The sequence below is a fragment of the Medicago truncatula genome, chromosome 7 (genome assembly GCF_003473485.1).
Source record: "Medicago truncatula cultivar Jemalong A17 chromosome 7, MtrunA17r5.0-ANR, whole genome shotgun sequence".
NCBI lineage: Eukaryota > Viridiplantae > Streptophyta > Magnoliopsida > Fabales > Fabaceae > Medicago > Medicago truncatula.
Window position 1 is genome coordinate 3,524,192 of NC_053048.1, and position 20,466 is coordinate 3,544,657.

The window sequence follows — 20,466 nt, forward strand, 5'->3', positions numbered from 1 at the left end:
TTTTAGGAAAGAAATAACCTTGTATAAAGGGTCTAATGAGTTATTGAGTTGGTTCTTGGGGTAAGAATGGAAGTTGTTTATAAAGGTATAGCCTTTCAGTGAATCTAAGCTAATTAATATAATTGATGTTGTTGGTTAATTCAAGCTACATATATTATGTGGAAAATGTATGATATAGAAAATATTGTTGTTTATATCATTCGAGTTGTTATTATTGACGTTGCTATGTTGCAAGTTGTTTATGTTGTTGTCTCTGTTGTTGTTGATTATTAATACCATTAAGTTGACCAAGTTGTGGAGTAAGTCATATTTATTTATGCACAGTTGTTGTTGTCGTTGATGTTGTTGAGTTGTATGTAGATATACACAAGTGGAGTCAGTTGCATAATCATAAAAGCGGGAGGGCCCTGGCCCTGGAACGCCTTGTCGTTCAAAGCGGTAGAACACTTGTTGTTCAAAGCGGTGATTAGCGGTGAGGACTTATGTCCTGAATGAATGCTTTAACCATTCAATTAGCGGCGAGGGCTTCGGCTCTGAATATGGTACCACATGCATGCACATTGTTGAGGAGTCTTAGTGGAGTCGTTGAGTATTTGCATGAGTCGATGTTGTTAGTTTTAATTACCATTTGTTGTTGACGTTGTTAATGATGATATATTTATATATTGATGAATTATTATTATGATAGGGTGTTAGATTCAATTGATGAATTTATTATCTATAATTATTGTTGTGAATCTCTCCCCTTCTGCTTGAAAATGTTGCCCTTCCTATGGGTAACTTGCAGGTGATCCTGAGTAGTAGGTGGTGGCTCAAGTGTCTAGGGCTCTGATACGTACGAGATGGGATTTTAATGTGTACTTTCATTCCTATGTATCAAATTTTGGAACTTGATGTTGTAGCCCTTTTTGGTTGTTGAATTTATGTTGTTGAGACTTTTATGCCAAGATTTATTATGGAGAACTAAACGGTTGTTGTTGATGCTTTTAATGCAAATATTCCGCTGCAAATTAATGATATATCTGAAGGATGTTTAATTAAATAGTTTTTATATTCTATTTAAGAAATTTTGAAAATGTAGTGTGACATGCCCGTTTTGGGATATACTCTGATGTGTTTATTTATTATTTAATTGATTTTGGGTAACGGGGTGTTACAAACTGCACCTAAGCTGTGAAGTACGGTATTTAGTTGTTTTGTTTGAAGGTAACTTCATTTTGATTGTATTTGCTATTTGAGTATCACAGGGGCTGTGATCAGTTGTAAGGGAGTGAAATGAGATCTCAGATCTAGGAGTTCCTAGGTTGAAGTCAGTACGGGTAGGTCCTAGGTCATATAGTGAAAACGAGGAGTTTGCTGAGAGCTATTGAATAAGGACTACACTAGTGGATTTCCTTCCTGGCTTGGTAGCCCCCAGAGTTGGTGACGTTGCACCAAACTGGGTTAACAAACTCACTGTGCCATTTACTTTTATGCTTTGTGTTTTACTTGTCTTTTGTTAGCTTAGTGTTCGAAACATTTTATTCAACATCTGTTTCTGTATAACTTGTGTTGAAACATCTTATAAAACATCTTAAGTCTAACGTGCTAGAATTTCAATTGGCATCAGAGCGGGAACCCTGCCTGTTTTTAGGGTGAGATCCAGAGGAGATAGGTTCTGGCAGGATGGACAAGGAAGGAGGGTATGTGAACAGACCACCTTTGCTGGATGGTACCAACTATGATTACTGGAAATCATAGATGAGTGTTTTCCTTAATCTATTGACAGCAAGACGTGGAAAACAGTGTTGAAAGGTTGGGAACATCTTGTGGCACTTGATAAAGATGAAAACAAGACTAATGTTCTGAAATCAGAAGAAGTGTGGACTACAGTTGAGGATGAATCTTCTCTCGCCAACTCTAGAGCTTTAAATGCTATCTTCAATGGGGTTGATAAAAATGTATTCAAAATGATCAAACAATGCAATGTTGCTAAATGCTACCGTCCTAACACTAAGCAACTTCGTCCAAGTGGTTGCGAATACGATAATGGGGTGGTTGATGTTCAACGCCCAAAGTGCTATGTGGTGTGGATCATGAATATGAACACACATATCTATCCAGAATTCGTTGTTAGCTTCAAGCCCCCTAAAGTGGACACCGTAAGCTTTTTCATGAGTTTTGCTTCTTATGTTTTTCTAGTTTTCTATGTAAAAGGCAATGTTATCACCAATTTTTTTAACTGTTTTTAAAATCTAACAATGATTTCTTCAGTTTACAGCTTTCCATTCTAATATTTCTTTTATCTTCTGATTTTAACACATTCATGTGCAACATTTTGTGGCATTCATCTTTTGAGATTCATCTTCTGGTTTTTAATCCTATACTATTTTGTTTTATTACTTTTCTCCCAACAATTTTGGTTTGTGGGATGCCTCAGGTAAAATCTACCAGTGTTCCTCCTAACATCATAAGAACTCCAAGTTTCGCTCAGCGGCCTCCCATGCCTTTTTCCGTGCTTTTATCTTCCATGAGAAACATTGTTCCTTCTCATACTATGTTTCTTATTGACGCCCAATACGCGTTGTTGATGGTATGTAAATGATGTCCAATTTATGCCTATGTCTTAAATAGTAAAATATCACTAATGTATGGCTTCGTGCTTGTGCAGACAAGGAAGATTACTTGGCTGATTTTGTGTCGTAGTTGAGGTCGGTTGTTGGAAACAATGTACTGAAATCTGCAATAAAAAATGTTGTATCCACAGTACTGAATTTATTTAATTTTCTAGAAGTTTATTTGGTTTGAAGTACTATATATGTTTTGATCTTGTCTCGTCTCTGCCCATTAAAATCACTTGAAGTTGTAGTTACATATGTTATGCTAAACTTTTGCATTGGGTAATCATATGATCTATCTCTTGCAATTTTACTATGCCTCCTAATGTTTAGTTGACTTCTTGAAGAGACCACTAGGTGGTGGATCAAATGGCTCAAACGTTAAGCAAGATTGAGACTTTAAAATGAGGAGGCAGAGATCTTTCACTTCGAGTTATCTATTGTCAACATAAAGTTGTGAGATTGTTTTCTTGTAGGAGATTTTTTTTAATTTCATTTTATCATCTAATTTTCAGTTTTGATCTAGAGCTGTAACACATGTTTGATTCTGGAACTTGTAGTGGTTTATGTTGAAATGTCTATTGATCATATGTACTCAAACCCTTATTATGAGATTTTGGTGCCGTGAGACAAAACTAAAATTTGGGCCCTAACTAATAAGCAATTTAAAAAAATTGAATTCACAAAGCCATTTACTTCAAGATAATACTTTTTAGGCTTAAACGCACTTTTGGCCCCCTAACTTTGCCATAGTTGCGATTTTGACCCCCTAATATGGACCAATGGTTGAGAAAGTATCCAACCACGTTTGTTAGAGCAACTGCCCCTAGCAGTCCTCTCTTAAACTTTATTTTTCTTGTGCAAATCAAGTGTTTTCCATACTTAACTGCATAAATTCTTTTTCCATACTTAAAAAAAACTACATAGATTAACTGCTCGAGGCAAGTAAGCCTAGATTAATGAACACAACTCGCTCTACAATTTTTTCATACATTCTCAGAATTAGATTTGAAATAAGTCACTATTTTTATTTATTTTCCTTGTGAGATTGTTTTAAAGAACTAATGAAAACATCTAATGATACGCTCATAAGTTAATGAAACAACTTCTAGCTTACACAAGAACGATATGTCTTTATTTTAGAGAAATGATATTTGAACATTCATTTGGTGACAACTTTCTCTCTCATATTCACATAATTTTTTACTTTATCTCTCTATTGCTTTGATTTTCATGCAAATACCTACTTTTTCTTTATAAATTATAGTTGTCAACCAAATTAGTTGTTCAAACAACACTCCTCTTATTTTATCATTTGTCGTAGAAATAACTTATAATAAGCGCTTGTACATGATAAGTACTTACTATGGTATAAGCTAGAAATTAAGCTGTTTATCCAAATTGGGTCTAAGAAGATGTTCGATTATTGTCTTATAAATGTTACAACAAGAAACACACAATTTTAATATGATAAATATTAACGAGATGTTTTAACATAAAAGACTATTTTAACTAATATACAATCAAAAACTATTTTACAATTTTGATATATTGAAGGACCAAATGAATATTACTCGGTTTTTGTTCTAGTTTTGGAAGGTGGACCCTGTGAAATTTAACACCATTTTCATTAGACCACCTACAAGCTTTTAACTTGCAACCTATTTTTTAACTTCCAACCTACTTCTAACAGAACACACACACACACAATCACTTCCTCAAACCTTCCAACCAAAACCACTATATCACCTTCTTTGAGTGATTCTAAAAACCACTTTTCTCTTCTCCAAAAAAATGGAACCAAATGCCACAAAATTCGACCTAATAATTCTAGGAGCATCAGGTTTCACAGGCAAATACGTTCTCAAAGAAGCTCTCAAATTCCTCAACACATCATCCTCTCCTCTCACTTCCATAGCCATCGCGGGCCGAAGCCCAACAAAACTAGCCCAAACTCTTCAATGGGCTTCAAAGCCCAACCCACCACCGTCTCTCCCCATCCTCCACGCTGACACAACTGATCCATCCTCCCTCCGCTCTCTCTGCTCACAAACTCACCTCATCCTTAACTGTGTCGGCCCATTCCGCCACCATGGCGAACCCGTGGTGGCGGCCTGCACCGACACAGGTTATACTTTTTATTTTTTTAAGAGTGAAGACTCATTTTGGTCCTCATTTGATGTTTTCATATTGAGGACAAATTGGTTCCTGATTTATTATAATAGGAGTTATACAAAAATGTCGGGATCTATACACATACACTCTTCGGATTAGGCGTGTCCCGGTGTTGGACACGTGTCGTCTTCAACACTATCTCCAACACTGACGCGACACTGACACAGACACGTATAATTACAGTGAATTATGTATCTCCAACACTGAAATATGTGTCTGCGTCCGTATCCGTGCTTCATAACTCAGGATTTATTTGAATTTTATGTTTGTTTGGATTGAATTGGGCTGTCAGAAAATTGTGAGAGACCAAAATGAATTTTTATTTTTTGTTGAACTTTTTTAATGACAAATATTAGTAATTAATTGTTAGATTAATATTTACTCTCGTTTGTCTGGGTTTAAATGCAGGTTGTGATTATCTTGATATCTGTGGTGAGCCGGAGTTTATGGAGAAGACGGAGGCTAGTTACCATCAAAGGGCAGTTGAGACCGGTTCGTTGGTGGTTTCAGCTTGTGGGTTTGATTCAGTTCCGGCGGAGTTAGGGTTGTTGTTTAATTCGGTTCAGTGGGTGGGTGAGGCAGTGGTGAATAGGGTTGAGGCATATGTTGGGTTGGAGTCTGAGAAGAGAATGGTGGGGAATTTTGCTACGTATGAATCTGCTGTTCTTGGTGTTGCTAATGCGAGTAATTTGCACAAGTTTAGAAGGTCTAGACCAAGAAGACCTAGGCCACAGGTAATGAAATGTTTAGACTTTGTTTAAAATCTGTTTGGTAAAAAAGAGTAATGGATAACTGATTAGCTAGTTGATAGCAGACGATCTTATAGGGTATAAGTTAGTTGGTAGCTGATAACAAATTGAATTTGTAGAGTTTGGTAAAATTAGTAGTTCAACTGATGATAAATATTAAATTACATAAAGAGATGTTTTTAATTACAATATTTAATTTTTGTTTCAATTAAGATAATATGTGTAAAATTGAGAGAAAAAAAAATGATAAGTTATATATGTTGAAACGCTACTTGAAGTAGCTTATCAGAAAACACTATAAGTTCTTGAGGAAAATTGTTATTAAAGAGGTCTATTTAAGTCGTATGGGTTTATAAGCTATAAGCTATTCCAATAAGCCCGAAAAACCTTAACTTAATTGAGTGTTTATGATGTATAAGTTTATCATATATAACTTATTTCTATAACATTCTTTTCAAATAAAGTGAATATGTTTTCATAGTTTGAAGAATAAGCTATATTGTAGAGCTTATGGAAATAAGCATATGAACATGTCATAATTGTAGTTTGTGACAGATTAGGTGTGATGAAGTTTAATGAATTCTTTGATGTGGCAAACATGTTTGTTCTTAATTGTTGACATACCAGTATTGGCTATTGCCTCAGTAATGGCTAGAGGTTTCATTGAGAAATTTTGTTCTATTTGTATGAGCAATACCTTGAAAAGCAAGATAAATCTGTCACTTGGCAGATGACTTTGTGTGTTTGTGTTTGCACATGCGCACATGCACGGACCTAACATGCATGTTGAATTTGGCAGGGTAAAAGATTGAAGATAGGTGTTTGAGGTGTCATAGATAGAGAACAAGAAGATGAATATGATGTGAGCAATGAAATAGAACAAGCATGGGCTAGCCATTAGACTTGAACAATAATAAGCCTAGTCACCTAGGATTTGGTTGGATATACTCTAAGAGAAAGAAAGACATAGCTGGAGATAATTAGTTACATTTTGAGTTGACAAGTTGGTTAGATGATGCAGTGCAGTTATAGGGGGAGGAGTAGAGTGAAGAGTCAGTCAATTTGGGTTGTTTTAGACCAATGTTATCAAATAGCGGCGCTGTAGCTTTATAGCGCTGTGGAACATGAACAAGTCACTATTGTTATGCAATACAGTATTCAATACAAAATGCTTTTTGATAGCAGCTATAGGGGAGCTATAGTACTATAACATAGTAGAATTTGAACAAATTGTTATTTTCTGTGATATGATTGCGGTTGAGAATACTGTTTTAAACAAAGAAATACCTTTTTTTGAGGAGCCAATGCTTTGGTTTTTCTGTTGCAAAAACTTTGGCTCGTTTTCCTGTTTTTAATATTACTCTTATACGAGTCTTGTTCTGGTGCTCCATCAATTGGTTGGACCTGTCAGATAGGAATGTCCTTTGAACCTTGTGATTTGTCAATCAATTCATACTGGTGTGTCCGTTGAATTTGTATTGCACTTGCTCTCTGTAATTTTTAATATTTTTAATATTGTGTGATTTTATTGACTTCTGTTTTTATGGTCGTAGATTCCCGGACCATCTCCCACTAAAGGAGACACCATAGAACACCAGAAGAAAATTGGACTTTGGGCAGTAGTGCTACCTTCAGCAGATGCAAGTGTTGTTCGAAGAACACTTTCAACTTTAACAGAAAACCCCCATGGTCTCCCCGGGTCGGACGAAAGTCCCGAGATGGTTGTAAAAAGGGAAGCCTTCTGGTCATCGGTGAAGCCAGCTCATTTCGGTGTGAAAATAGGCTCAAAATCTTTGTTGGGAATTTTAAGAATCATTATGGTTGGAATTTTCATTGGCCTTTTTGGAAACACCAGCTTTGGAAGGTGGCTTCTTTTGAAATTTCCTTCGTTATTTAGTCTCGGTTGGTTCAGGAAGAACGGCCCTGCAGAAGAGGAGGTAGAAAGCGCTTCGTTCAAGATGTGGTTTGTCGGACGCGGTTTTAGTAACGAGAGTCTTGCTTCACAAGGAAACACAAAACCTGACATGGAAATAATAACAAGAATAACAGGTCCTGAAATTGGATATGTAACAACTCCAATAATTATCGTTCAGTGTGCTCTCATTCTTCTCAGCCAGCGCAAAAACCTACCTAAAGGAGGAGTTTACCCTCCCGGGATCGTATTTGGTCATACTGACCTCCAGCAGAGACTTCAACAAAATGGAATATCCTTTGACGTCATCTCAAAAAGCACCATTTCTTCTTGAGCTTGTAAGTTTCTTCCTCTTTTACAATTTAATAAGGAGAAGTATAACAATCAAGTGGGGAGAGACTTTTATTTGTTCTGTTTGACTGTGTTTTTATAATAATATACAATCTCGGCATCTCTGTCTTCATTATAAGCATCTTTTGTTATTTTTATTTAAGAAAAATAGATAATGTATCTAACGTGCTCATTTTGTATATGGTTCTCGCTGCTTTAGTGTTTCCTTACTTTAAACTATCTACATGATGTCAACAGTCAATGATTAATAGCCAAAACAAGAAGTCAATAACAATTTCCATATGGAATAATAGCAACATTCACACGAAGGTTTGAAATATTACATGAAATATTGATACATGAAAAGAAATGGAAAACACAATAAATTAAAAGAAAGGAAAATTCAACAGTGAAAATGAAAAAAAAAATGGAATGATGCAATGGAACAAGCTCAATTGCAAGCGACAACTTTAGAGTTCAGACACAATAAATTAGAGGAACATGAGGAAGTTCAGATCTGCATTTATAGGTCGAGTTGTAATCAATGCGTGACTTGGTTATTTGTAAAGTTCCATCACTCCGATGATGGAGAAAGCACAACAAGCAACTTGAAGCTTAGAAAATCCAGACCTTTTACCTAAATTTTCATACTCTTTTGGAGTTCTTTCCTTTCCACCAGCTGTGATAAACATGATGTTATCGAGAATTGAAATCATTTGAGATGCATTTGTTGGTTCTGGATCTTCTGGTTGTGTGAGCTCTATGAGAATAACCTTTCCATTTGGAGGTAAAGCTTTGTAACAATTGCTTAAGATTTCTATGCATTTTTCATCCGACCAGTTGTGGCATACAGCCTAGAACAATAAAATCCAGAAATACAAAATTCCTGTAAGCACTATATACTATATACCTTATAGAGAATAAATGATGCTATCAAGAATTAATAATTAAAGCAAACAAGTGTTTACATAAATGATGTTATCAAGAATTAATAATTAAAGCAAACAAGTGTTTATATGTTAGGGTCTTGCTAACGAGTACCTTAAGGGCACTCTTTAAGATACTCAATTAAGAAACTATTCATTGAAAAAGCTTCATATTTCAATTTCTGATGCATTGAATGCTTAAGTTTCCATAAAAATTTAACATCTAAAGTTCTTAAAGAGTGTAATTACTGAGAATTTTAGTTAAGTGTAATTACTTCTTTAAGAAACCATGCTACCCCCCTCTAGTTGCGATTATAAGGTAACCATTATCACACTTACTGAGAATTTTAGTCAAGTGTAATTACTTCTTTTAATCTCAAAATGTGCATTTTCAGAAGTGTTTTCCCAAGAAACTTGTACTAAGGGAATCAAATAGTCCTTAAAAAACAAAATCTATATTAAGGGTGTTTTAGGATTGAATCATTAAATAGGGTCAAAGGCTTATAAAATTAAATTAAATTAGAGTCAAAGTAGTTAAATTTGCTTATATTAAATACCATCAAATATGAGTATTTTTTTGTCTTATATTCAAGATTGAAGGGAGTATATACCAACCTTAAGTATTATGGCATCTCCTTGTGGAATACTCTCAAACATACTTCCTCCAACATGTTCAATCCCTAAATAAAATTTGGCAATTTTCAATTAATACTCATGGCCATTCAAAATAAAATTTAAAGTATGATCAAATTATCCAAAACCCTAGGAATGTTGTCACAAATGAACATAGGTTACCAGAAAAGGGTGATACATTGTCAATCACTTGTGGAAGGTCAAAATTGATTGCCTTTATTGATGGGTATTTGGCAATAATCAACTTGAGAGTTTGTCCATTGCCACCTCCTACATCAACCAAAGTTGATACCCCCTCAAATCCTTTGTATATGTCAAGGATTCTTTTCATGTGAACATTGCATGTATCAGTCATTGATTTGTTAAATAACTGGTTTATTTGTGGATCTTTCCCAAAGTACTCATACTTTGATATTCCATTAACTTTCTTGAATAGATCAATCTCTGGATCAATTACTGCTTCCTTAAAATTCAACCTGCATTATCAATATGATTTTATGAATTTATGTACTGCATTATGTACGAGAGCATCAAATGTGAGAATAAATATTCTTAAGCAAGGTAAAAGAACTTACCACACCCCTAACAAAGCACGGTGGCACATAAACGATGTGAATGAGCCCAAATAACCACCATCATTTTCATCATTAACAAAGTATTTGCCAGAAGACGTGACTCCATAAACTCTCACCGTGCTATCATCGTCGTTGGTGCGAGTGGACACCGAAAGAAGAGAGTAGCTAGCTAGCATGCGCAACATACGATCTAACCTATTTGGCAAGTCAGAGTGTTGAGTTGGTAACTTTGAAGCAATTTCAAAGGCTGACATGAAATCACCATTACTTTCCTTAGCAATGATTTCAAACAAGTTGAGTTCAATTGCGGCGTTAAGAACTGCAGGAAACACCATATTGGCACCTAGCACCATGGCTAAGAGGGTATCACTATCATCTATTTGTGGAGTGAAAGTTTCCACTATATTGTTCTCTTTCTCATTTGAATAGGAACCCATGTTTGTTTTCTTTGGCTAATATTCTATGTTAATTGTGATGGGTGTGTGTTTGCTTCACTCAAGTGTTGCTATTTATAGCTAGATTTGGTACCATAGATAGAATTCAACTTTCTTGCTTAAATATGTCACAATCTCGTTTGGTGATTTTTTAGTAGAGCACACGGCCATTTGTTGACACTGAAAAAAAGATTATTTTGATTTATGAATGTGTCAAGTGCTATCACTATCGTCCTCAATTTAACCAAAATTACATAAGCATCTTTGAATGTTTATCTCGTTAGTCAATTTGACCGGCAAATGTGTATTTCGTTAGTTAATTTGATCCTCGGATGTGTCTTTCATTGGAGATATTTGTCCATCAATTTACTAGCATAAAGATACACTCATTGAAGATTTTGTAATCGTAATACATCTCGTGACTATTGCGACTCAGCCTCGCACATTTAAGAACCAAACGTTAACTTGTTCTTAGCATCAATTCCTTGTTTTTCGCCCGGTAACTTTATCGATTCTAATAATCTGAATTAAATAATCTATCCGATGTCATATTTCAAACATGCAAATAAAAATGACTTCCATTAATGAACAAAGTTTAATTTTCCTAGAATGTCAATGCTAAAAGTTTAATATTGCCAATAAATTACAACAAATTATATGTTTTTTTTTAACAACAACAAATATAATTATATATGTGACTATAGACATGGCTTAATGGCTATCTCTGTTGGAGAATAATAAGAAAGCATGTTTTTTGGAGTGAAGTGAGAGAGAATCCTTATACAAGCATACTCTTCCTTCTTTTGATGTGCAGTCCCATAAGTTTTTGGCTAAAACAAGATTTAATACTATTTTAGTTAGAGTTATGGATAGAAAACTATAAAAGATCGTTGAAATGTAATGATATCTAGTTATTTGTGGAATTTATTTAGTAAATTTTATAAAGTGCGGCATTAGAGATGTTAAATGCTTATTATGAATTGATGCTTATAAATTATAAATGAGTGATGTGTATAAATGAGATTTATTTAAAAACTCATTTTAAGATTTCTCCTCCATTAAATATGCTCTAATCAAAGTTAAATATTTTTAATGTTTGACGATTATATAATTAAATTCACAAACAATTTTTAAACATTCGTACTTTTTATTAGTTGAAAATTCAAATCTTTTCCTTATTATTCAAAGGGTTGAATAAATACCAAGTGGGATAATCAAGATTTTTGATGAATATATATATATATAGGGTTTGTCTAATATATATCCGGTCCAACAATAGACCATCATATTTTTAGAAAACTTTAATAAAATGTTATTTTTATTTTAGTTTTTTATTATCATAAAATTTATGCTTTACTATAATTTTTTTAACATTTATAAATTGTAAATGTCCATCTTGGGACTATTTTTGAGAGGTCTATATTAAACAACCTTAAAAAGTTTTACTAATTAAGTTGGAAAAAACAACAAATACCAAACGACTTTAGCTTTAACTTTAAAGTTTTAATTTACAACTTTATTATTAAAGTAGCTTTTAGACCTCAAAAAAGTAGGGTCAAACACACCCTAAATACTTCTAAAAAAAATATGTCTTTTACATTTATCAGTAATTTAAATGGTTAATTTTATCAAACACTTTAATTAACTTATCAACCATTATCAACCATCGAATATAAGTTATCAGTTATAAGTCATATGTTATAAAGTATCATCTAACTTATTAGATATCCGTTACTTTTACCGTTCAATGCCTAAGTAATTTGAACAAAAATTGGTATTTATTCAAATAGATTCTCCCACTTGCTTTTGATAAAATAATCAATTCTCTCTATTTAAAACATGTTTTAAAGAAAGGATAAATTTGTAAATTTATAAATTTATTTTTATTTTTAAATAAAATATTAGAAACTTGTTTTCTTAATGTCTGTTATGTCTTACGTTATGCTGCTGAACTGTGTAAGCATCTTAATGTTTGTTATCCTCAAATGTTTCTTTTTATTTTTTTAAAAGTTAAAATGAAATTTATTAAAATCGCAATGAATCTTTAACCAGCACAAGGAGTATTAAGGTAGAAGTCTTAAAGTAGCAACATATAAATGATAGATGGGGAGCTCCTAATGGAAAACCCATACACCTGTGAATCAAAGAAAAAAAATCCTAAAAACTTAGAGGAAACGCCTCCTAAACAAATGGCTATCTCTAAAATCAATAAATAGAAACACCAAAACAAAGCTAACACCACGATCAACGAAACAACATAAACATAAGTTGTACCAAAATCCTCAAACATGGTCACAACTGCCACAAAAATAACTTCCACCACCCACATTCCGCTGCTCACACACACCCCCTGAACACCAACTTAAAAACCTACACAACAACCAACAACCTTTAAAAACACTCGGGAACAAAATCTCAAACACCACCATTAGCTCTCCCAAACACCTTCACACAAAACACACTTCACAGAGAACCGCAGAAGCCAACCAAAAACCTTGTACCATCATACAACAAGGAAAAAACATAACCATCACTAACCACCACTAAAACTTTTTAGTGGTGGTTATTGATGATTATGTTTTGAAACAACAAGGAAAAAACATAATCATCACTAACTACAACAAGGAAAAAACATAACCATCACTAACCAACAAGTAAAAACCACCACAAAAATCAACACCACTACCACCACCGTCACCAAAACTACCATTGACCACCACAAAAACCACCATTAACACTCACCAAAAAGCAACACCAGCCACCACGCGCAGCACCACCAAAAACCACCACAAGCGCTACCACCAAAAACCACCACGAGCCCCGCCACAAAAGACCCAAAATCAACACCACCATGAAAACTGTCATGAAGCACCACATACCAATACAACCAAAGATCCATCGAAACTATAACAGTTAATAAGCGAATCTAGATATGATGTATCACCACCATCGTGATCGATCTATCACCACCTATGTTGCGAGCAAACATAACCTCCACCACAACCAAGAGAGGAAATGAATCAAATAGTCTGAGATCCACGAAAACCAAACAACCACCACTAAGCATCCAATGACACACCACGAAACCCAGCAACGTCACAACCAAACGAAACAAAAAAAACACCAAAAACACAAACCAACCTTTACGACAACAGAGAGCGCAACCGAACGTCGGAAAGGTACGGTGATGCAGAGGGCAGAGACCCTCGTTGCACCACCATCCGTCATTTGATCTACATGATGGCGGCGACGAATTTAAAATTTGTGTGAGAAAGAAAGAAGTACGACGGTTCTAGATTTAGAGAGAAAGGAGTACAACGACTATTCCACTATTCCTCACACGTTTCTTAATTTACTTAGTTTTGGAAGAATATTTTCGTGAAGCAAGTTACCTTTTTTTTTGGTAGAGGAAGTTATTTTTTTGTGATGTTTAAATTTTGTAGCTTAATTAAAACGTGAAGCAGCGCTTTTTATTTTTGATAGCTTAAACAAAACTTTTTATATAAGATCTAAGAATGCAGTACAAATTCATAAAAAAAAGGGAATACAGTGCAAATTCATTAAAAAAAAAATCATAAAAAAGGTGTATGCAAAGTGCTAGTTTGTTTTTTTTCTACGTTAAAAGAAAAAACTGGAATGATGCGAGAATTTATGTGATTGTTTTAATTTAATTAATTAAAGGAGACTTGTTAGCAAAAATAAAATAAATCAAAGGAGACTTATAAAACTACCCTTACATTTTAAATTGGTTTGAATAGTAGTAGGTTGATATTTTAGTCAAAGATAAATGAGAGTAGGCTTGCTAACTTAGTCTTTCATGTTTTTAGATGAGAGTAAGTTAGCAACTCCCATATATATAACCCTCTATTTCTTTAGAAAAAGCTTGGGAGTTTAAGTCGTGTTTTTCTTAATGTTTCATTTAGGTAAATTAATTCACACAGAATTTTGTTTTGATTTTAAATACCCTTTTTTTAACAATCGAACCTCTTAAATTAGTTGGTACTTGATCAAATACCGAGTGTTTAGAAGAAAAAAAGGTGGATTTCTAAGATTAATTTAGTATAACAAGTTACTCTAACAAACTTGTTTTTTTTGAGAGGTAATCTAACAAAAATTATTGTATTTGGTATATATTATAAATCAAATACATCATTTTTTAAATTCATTAGTCTCTACGTATAATTCAAAGAGAAAAGTCTAATACGTGTTAATTTCTTTCATAAAGATATTTTAGGTTTGAAATTTAAACATTGACTTTTTAAAGCTTAATACTCCAATATTTTAAAACATTGACTTTTGATATTCTTAGGCGTCACATGACACATATATCCTTCTAGAACTAGGACTTTTTTTTGTTGAACATATCAAATTCTATCAAAAAGAAAAGAAGTGTAAGTATCAATTTCTTGCCGACTAAGTACATTTGATCATCAATTATTTGGCCAAATAAAATATGAGTATTACTTTTCCCACCTTACATGATTTTCGCGCGCCTTGTATTTTTTTCAAAAATGCCTATGAGGTTTTTGGATTTCATAATCCAGAATCATGTTTATTATTTCGGATTTTATAATCCGGATAATTCTTATGTATAATCAGCCATCAGAATCTCTCATATTTCGGCAGTTTTGAGTTTTGCTTTTAAAACTAACAAAAAAACTAAGTAAAAAAAATGCTAAAAATCTGTCATATAAAATAAAAATATAAAAATACCACCAAAAAATTCTAAAAATCAAATAAAACTAGTGCAAATATTTTCAGATTTTTCTGAGAATATGAATAATTAAAAAAAATAAAAAATAGGTCTAAACAATGAAATTTTGGATTTTGAGGGGCGGAGTCCCGTAAGAAGTCCCTTCTAGAGGAGTCATGGTCCTTGATTTTTTTTTTTTTTTTGATTTTTTTGGGAAGTTTCAGAGCAATCCGATCAAGTAGCCCGAGAACCCGATTTTTGACTAAGAACAGGTAACAATGACCCAAAACAAAATGATAAGAGTTAGGAAGATTAATATTGTCCCTAAAATGGTTATACATGTTACAAATATGTTTAGGATTTGTGCTGATACAGTTCGGATTATATAATCCGAACTATTTTACCTTAGAAAAGGGTGTTTGGGGGGTTTTTGGATTATGTAATCCGGAAATATCATGTAACACACCCTATTTTTTTGAAGTTTCTGGATTACAAAATCCGGAAAAATCCGTAACTCCATTTTTCACCCTATAACAAAGGAAAACACCATTCCAAATTATGAAATCCGGAAATCTCAAAGACATTTTTGAAAAAACACAGGACGCGCGAGAATCCTTATATGGGAAAAGTAATCCTCATAAAATATACATGCATACAAGAAAGGCCATCATCCCCATCCTCATCAGATATTTTCCCCATTCAGCTAATATAATAACGTGTGTATAGATGCTATATGTGCTTGTTATATAGATCCAAAATCCAAATACTATTTTTGTAACATTCCAGACGACTTTAAGTATTGCTGACTGATCCTACAAATCAACACGAGTCTTTTCAGCGTGTTTTGTTCTCACTCGCACTCTTACCAGGAAACTTTCCGGTAGGTCACCCATCCAAAGACTACTCCAAATCAAGCACGCTTAACTGTGAAGTTTTTATGTAATGAGCTACCAAACAATTCTCATAAGCCTTCATTCAACCATGTAGTCCCATACTTACACGGCCTCAGGATCCCCCTCATTTCGATGTGATTCGGTTCCTCTAGAAGCTGTCGGGAGCTGCTCATTGTCGTGCCTTATCCACCGGCGACCACTCTCCGCCCTCGTCAGCCTTATGTGTTACAATTTTCATCACACGAATATTCTAGAATCCTTTATATATTTTTTGAATGACAAATGTTAACATGGTAATTGTTTTTGTTAATTTTTTCTTTTTTAAACAAGCCAAAATAACATTTATATACCACCAAAAGAGATCCCCCTAGCAAGAGGAGTGCAAAGGAAGAACTCATAGAACAACAACAGTTTTACAGTAATAATAACGTACAAAAAGCAAAAGTTAGAAAAATGATTATGGCGCCAACTAGAAAGGATTATCTCACAACCAATGAAAGTTAAAAACTAGAAATTGTTTCTTAATGATTAACTCACAAGCAAGGCACACCACTTGCATATAGTTCCTTGATGATTTTAGAAACCTATTCAATGCGCAGGAATATGAGTTCATCTTTGCTCCATTTTACATTCCTCCATTTACTTCTTTCCAATGCATGGATTAATGACACATAGCAAAAATAGATCTAAAGGTTAAGATTAAAATGTTAAAATTGAGACCAATTTAACTTATTCCTCTCATCATCGTTATTATACAACAAAACACCCATCTAGTTTCTCTCTCATCATCTCCATGGCTGCTCTCCCTTTTCCTCTCGTCGGTGCCGACGCCCACCTCTTTCCTTCCGGCAGCGGTCGGACGGTGACCGTTCTCTAGAGTTGATTGGAACCCTTGGGTTATGATCCTTTACATCTTAGATCTACAATTTTGTCATTCTTCTTCTTCCTCTAATCTTCCCCATGGCTGCTTCTTCCATTACCGACGCAGCCGCCCCTTTCCGGCACCACCGATCGATGTCGTTATCACACTCCAAATCACAGTGTTACAAATCAAGCCCAATAGATTCTCCACTAAATGATTCATTCGAAGAGATAAATTACAAATTCACAACATTCTTGATGTTTTTCCGGGTTTAAAAATTACAAATTTCTAAAGGATACGTAGTTCTTAAAACCGTTTCTTGGTGTTATTCCAGATTTCAAATAAACATAAACCATGGAAACAACAAGAGGAAGAAGATAGAACGGTCATTGAGATATAGGCGGTGAGAGAGGAAAAGGGAGAGGCAGCCATGGAGATTGATGAGTGGGAGAAGCTAGATGGGTATTGTTGTATCAACAATGAAGATGATGAGAGGAATCAAATGAATTAATCTCTATTTTAAGCTTTTATTACTAGCCCTTAGATTTATTTTTGTCATATGTCATTAATCCATGCATTGGAAAGGAGTAAATGGAAAAATGTAAAATGGAGCAAAGATGAACTCCAGGAGTATATGCAATGATCAATTAGAGTTGGAGGATTCACCGAAAGAACACCCATCCATTGGCGAAGAAGAAACCAAATAGTACCAAAAAAGTCACAATCTAAAGTCAATTGATTCACATTTTCTGTAGTGCCGTAGTTCGCCGCAGACACATTCATATTCTGCTCAATGACTCCACACCTTACCATATTATCTTTTGTAGGGATCCTTTTCTGAAAAGGTTGCTACATGAACATAGTTTTCTTCTTGCGAAGACTTGAACCATGAACTTTTAACTCCTTACCTCGTTTAATATTTTAACTCAAATCAGTTGTGCTACATAACAGTTAGCACATATATAGATAGGCCTGTATGTAATTCTGTTCATATAGCCGCATTCAACTATGTAGGCTAGTTGACAAATTAAATTTGATCGGTAAGCACAATGTGTTCTTTTCTCTTTATTACTTTAGTTTTTATGTCCATACCAACATTTCTTTGTATATATTGTGTTGTCTCATAATTTGACCGAAAAAAGACTATTCAAATAATATACCTATTTATTTTTTTCTCTAAAAATTCGACTACTACATTAAAAGAAGCTGATGGAGTATATTGCTTTGCTTGACTTCAAGAGATAATGGGCAAGCACTTAAATGCATATTTTACACCTATTTGTTAGGCGTGACAAGATTAAATTAAGTATCCCTTATCTAAAAAAGATGGGTTAATAGGTCGTTACCTCCTGTAATTTTTTTTTTATTTACCCCTCTAATAGGCCAAACAAAAACGAAAATTTCTTAAAAAAAAATTAAAATTGGTTTTTGTTTGGCCTATTAGGAGGTAAATCAAAACAATTTTTTTTTTACAGGGGCTAAATCAAAAAAAAAATTTACAGGAGGGAAATCGGAAATGACCTATATTACAGGGGGTAAAGACTTATTAACCCAAAAAAGATTAAGTACTTCTAAAAAAGGATTAAATTAGCCGTTAATTTGAATCGCTAACTTTACCACATATATGTCTTTTACATTTATCAACTATTTGAACAGCTAATTTTATCAACACTACAAGTAAAAAGGTAATTTGCTACACCAATTCCTGTAGCTAATTCGCAGGTAATTCCTAGCAAACGAGTTTAGCTATAGATATGCTAGGGAATACCTATTGATTCGTCCTAGCATGGATTGAGAGAAAAATTTGCTAGGGATTTAGTTCTTAGTAAATCCGTAGATAGAATAACAAAAATCCTAGCAAATATTTAGTTAATCCGCAGCAAAAAAGCATTCAAAATGATTTTTCCGCAGCAAAATAACAATGACTTATCATAGCAATTTCACATTGAATAAGTCAAATCACACTCTGCATTGAATATGAATTTAAAAGACTACTCCACCTAACAAGGTATGTAATATAGAATATAAGTTTTATGTGACTGTTTGGGAGAACTTTTGAAAATAGCTTATGCCATTTTCTCATAAGCTTTTTTCAGCTTATTTTAATAAGTTCTCAAACATAACTTCTGAAAATATCTTATAGCATATAAATAAACAATTTAATTATATTTGTTCATCTACTGTAGAACTGGCTTATGTAACCTTATACATAAGCACTTATCATGAAAAGTACTTGTGCTATAAGCTCCAAATAAGCTGTTTATCTAAACAGACCCTAACAAGTTTGAAGCAGCATAACAACAACTCACACATGCTACAAGAGAATTTCAACATTGAATAAGACTAAGAGAAGTTACTAGGTTGCAGAGGAATGAATCGAACTAAAAACAAAAGTTATAATTCATAGATTTCAGTGAATATTTCACTTACACAAACATACTTTCATTGAAATTCAAAGAAATTGATTGTAAATCAAATCAGTTTGACTACAATCTGGGTTATAGGTGAGCATTCGAAGAAAGTCATGTCGAAGATGAAATTGAGGTTAAAGTACAAAAATTAGGGTTCTTATCGAATAATCGCAGATCCATAAACTCGTCGGATTTGAACGTCAATGAGAATTTTGAGGTTCTCGTCCATGATGGTGTAGATCGACGAGAACAAAGGAAGGTTGGAGAGGTGGTGGAGATCGGTGCTACGGTGGTGTTACGGTGGAGATCTGTGGTACAATGGTGTTACGGTGGAGATCGGCGCTACAGAGGTACTATGGTGGATATCGGCGACGGTGAGAGAATGTGTTTCTAGATCACGAGATTTATGCGAGAACGTGTTATTTTGTTTTTCTAACAAAAAATATTTTGATATAAAAAATCCAAATAAAACTAATTTAAGTCAAATGGTAGCTAATTATTTTGATATTTGCTACCATTACATTATGTAGCATATGTATTCTAGCAAATCTTATATTTTCTTGTAGTGCAAACACTTTAGTTAATTTATCAACTATCAGTGATCTACCATATCGAATATAACTTATCAGTCATATATTATAAGCGATCACAACTTATTAGATATCCGCTAAGCCTAAGTAACTTAAACAAAAATTGATATTATCCGTCTTTTGCCTGAGTAGTTATTCCGGTGTAATTTTTATGTTCCTTACCAAAAATGATCATTGAATTTGAAACAACTACAATAAAAATTTATTGAAATCTAGGATGTATAGTGGTACGAGATACAGTAGTTAAAAAAAAGGTTTGGAGAAAATAAGCATGGAAATTTCCATGCTTAAATTAAAAAAATTGGCATAATTTTCAGACAATAAGCTTATTTGAACAACCAAAAACCTAATAATCGATACATTTTCAAAACAACGGAATAAGAAGAAAAGGTGAATTGTCGAATTATTTTTGTTGTAAAAAAAAGATAAATTTCAAAATCTATTATTTTAATTACTGTACTTGTTTTTTCTGAAAGGAATTACTGTACTTGTTAGCAACTCAAATATGTACTTGGAGCATAATTATAATCTGTTGTGACTTGTAAATGAGAAAAAGTCAATCCATTTCTTGACAATTATATAAAAGTCACTTGTATAGCCAAGCTGTGATATTTTAGTATAAAAAAACCGTAGTATTATACTTAATTAGTTTATTGTTGGTGAAAAACTTAATTAAAATCTCATTT

The 20,466-nt window shown here is 33.6% G+C and overlaps 2 protein-coding genes across 3 annotated transcripts in view; one reads left to right on the forward strand and one right to left on the reverse strand.

Moving 5' to 3' along the window:
* Nucleotides 1–4,256: 4,256 nt before the first annotated feature.
* On the forward strand, nucleotides 4,257–7,965 carry LOC11410570 (probable mitochondrial saccharopine dehydrogenase-like oxidoreductase At5g39410). The gene is made up of 3 exons (XM_003621274.4): nucleotides 4,257–4,725; nucleotides 5,181–5,506; nucleotides 7,075–7,965. The coding sequence occupies exons 1-3, from the start codon at nucleotides 4,392–4,394 to the stop codon at nucleotides 7,765–7,767; spliced, it is 1,353 nt and encodes a 450-aa protein (XP_003621322.1). The 5' UTR covers nucleotides 4,257–4,391; the 3' UTR covers nucleotides 7,768–7,965.
* Nucleotides 7,966–8,028: 63 nt separating this feature from the next.
* LOC11408536 (isoliquiritigenin 2'-O-methyltransferase) overlaps nucleotides 8,029–20,466 on the reverse strand; it is a 64,724-nt gene continuing 52,286 nt past the window's right edge. The window contains exons 1-4 of one of the 2 annotated variants that reach the window (XM_003621275.4): nucleotides 9,898–10,395; nucleotides 9,485–9,798; nucleotides 9,305–9,369; nucleotides 8,029–8,617 (exon numbers count right to left, since the gene is read on the reverse strand). In XM_003621275.4, coding sequence (XP_003621323.1) covers nucleotides 8,321–8,617; nucleotides 9,305–9,369; nucleotides 9,485–9,798; nucleotides 9,898–10,334 — 1,113 coding nt within the window. In that variant the 5' untranslated portion in view covers nucleotides 10,335–10,395 and the 3' untranslated portion in view covers nucleotides 8,029–8,320. Of the gene's footprint in view, nucleotides 8,618–9,304; nucleotides 9,370–9,484; nucleotides 9,799–9,897; nucleotides 10,396–20,466 lie in introns of those variants that run through there. The other variant, XM_024769475.2, reaches the window with a different exon arrangement.

What these genes read in the sequence shown, in the direction of transcription:
- LOC11410570 (XM_003621274.4), top strand. Translation starts at nt 4,392, where the DNA reads ATGGAACCAAATGCCACAAAATTCGACCTAATAATTCTAGGAGCATCA. An exon ending in GGCGGCCTGCACCGACACAG is followed by an intron (nt 4,726 to 5,180) that starts GTTATACTTTTT and finishes GTTTAAATGCAG; the next exon opens with GTTGTGATTATCTTGATATC. An exon ending in CAAGAAGACCTAGGCCACAG is followed by an intron (nt 5,507 to 7,074) that starts GTAATGAAATGT and finishes TTATGGTCGTAG; the next exon opens with ATTCCCGGACCATCTCCCAC.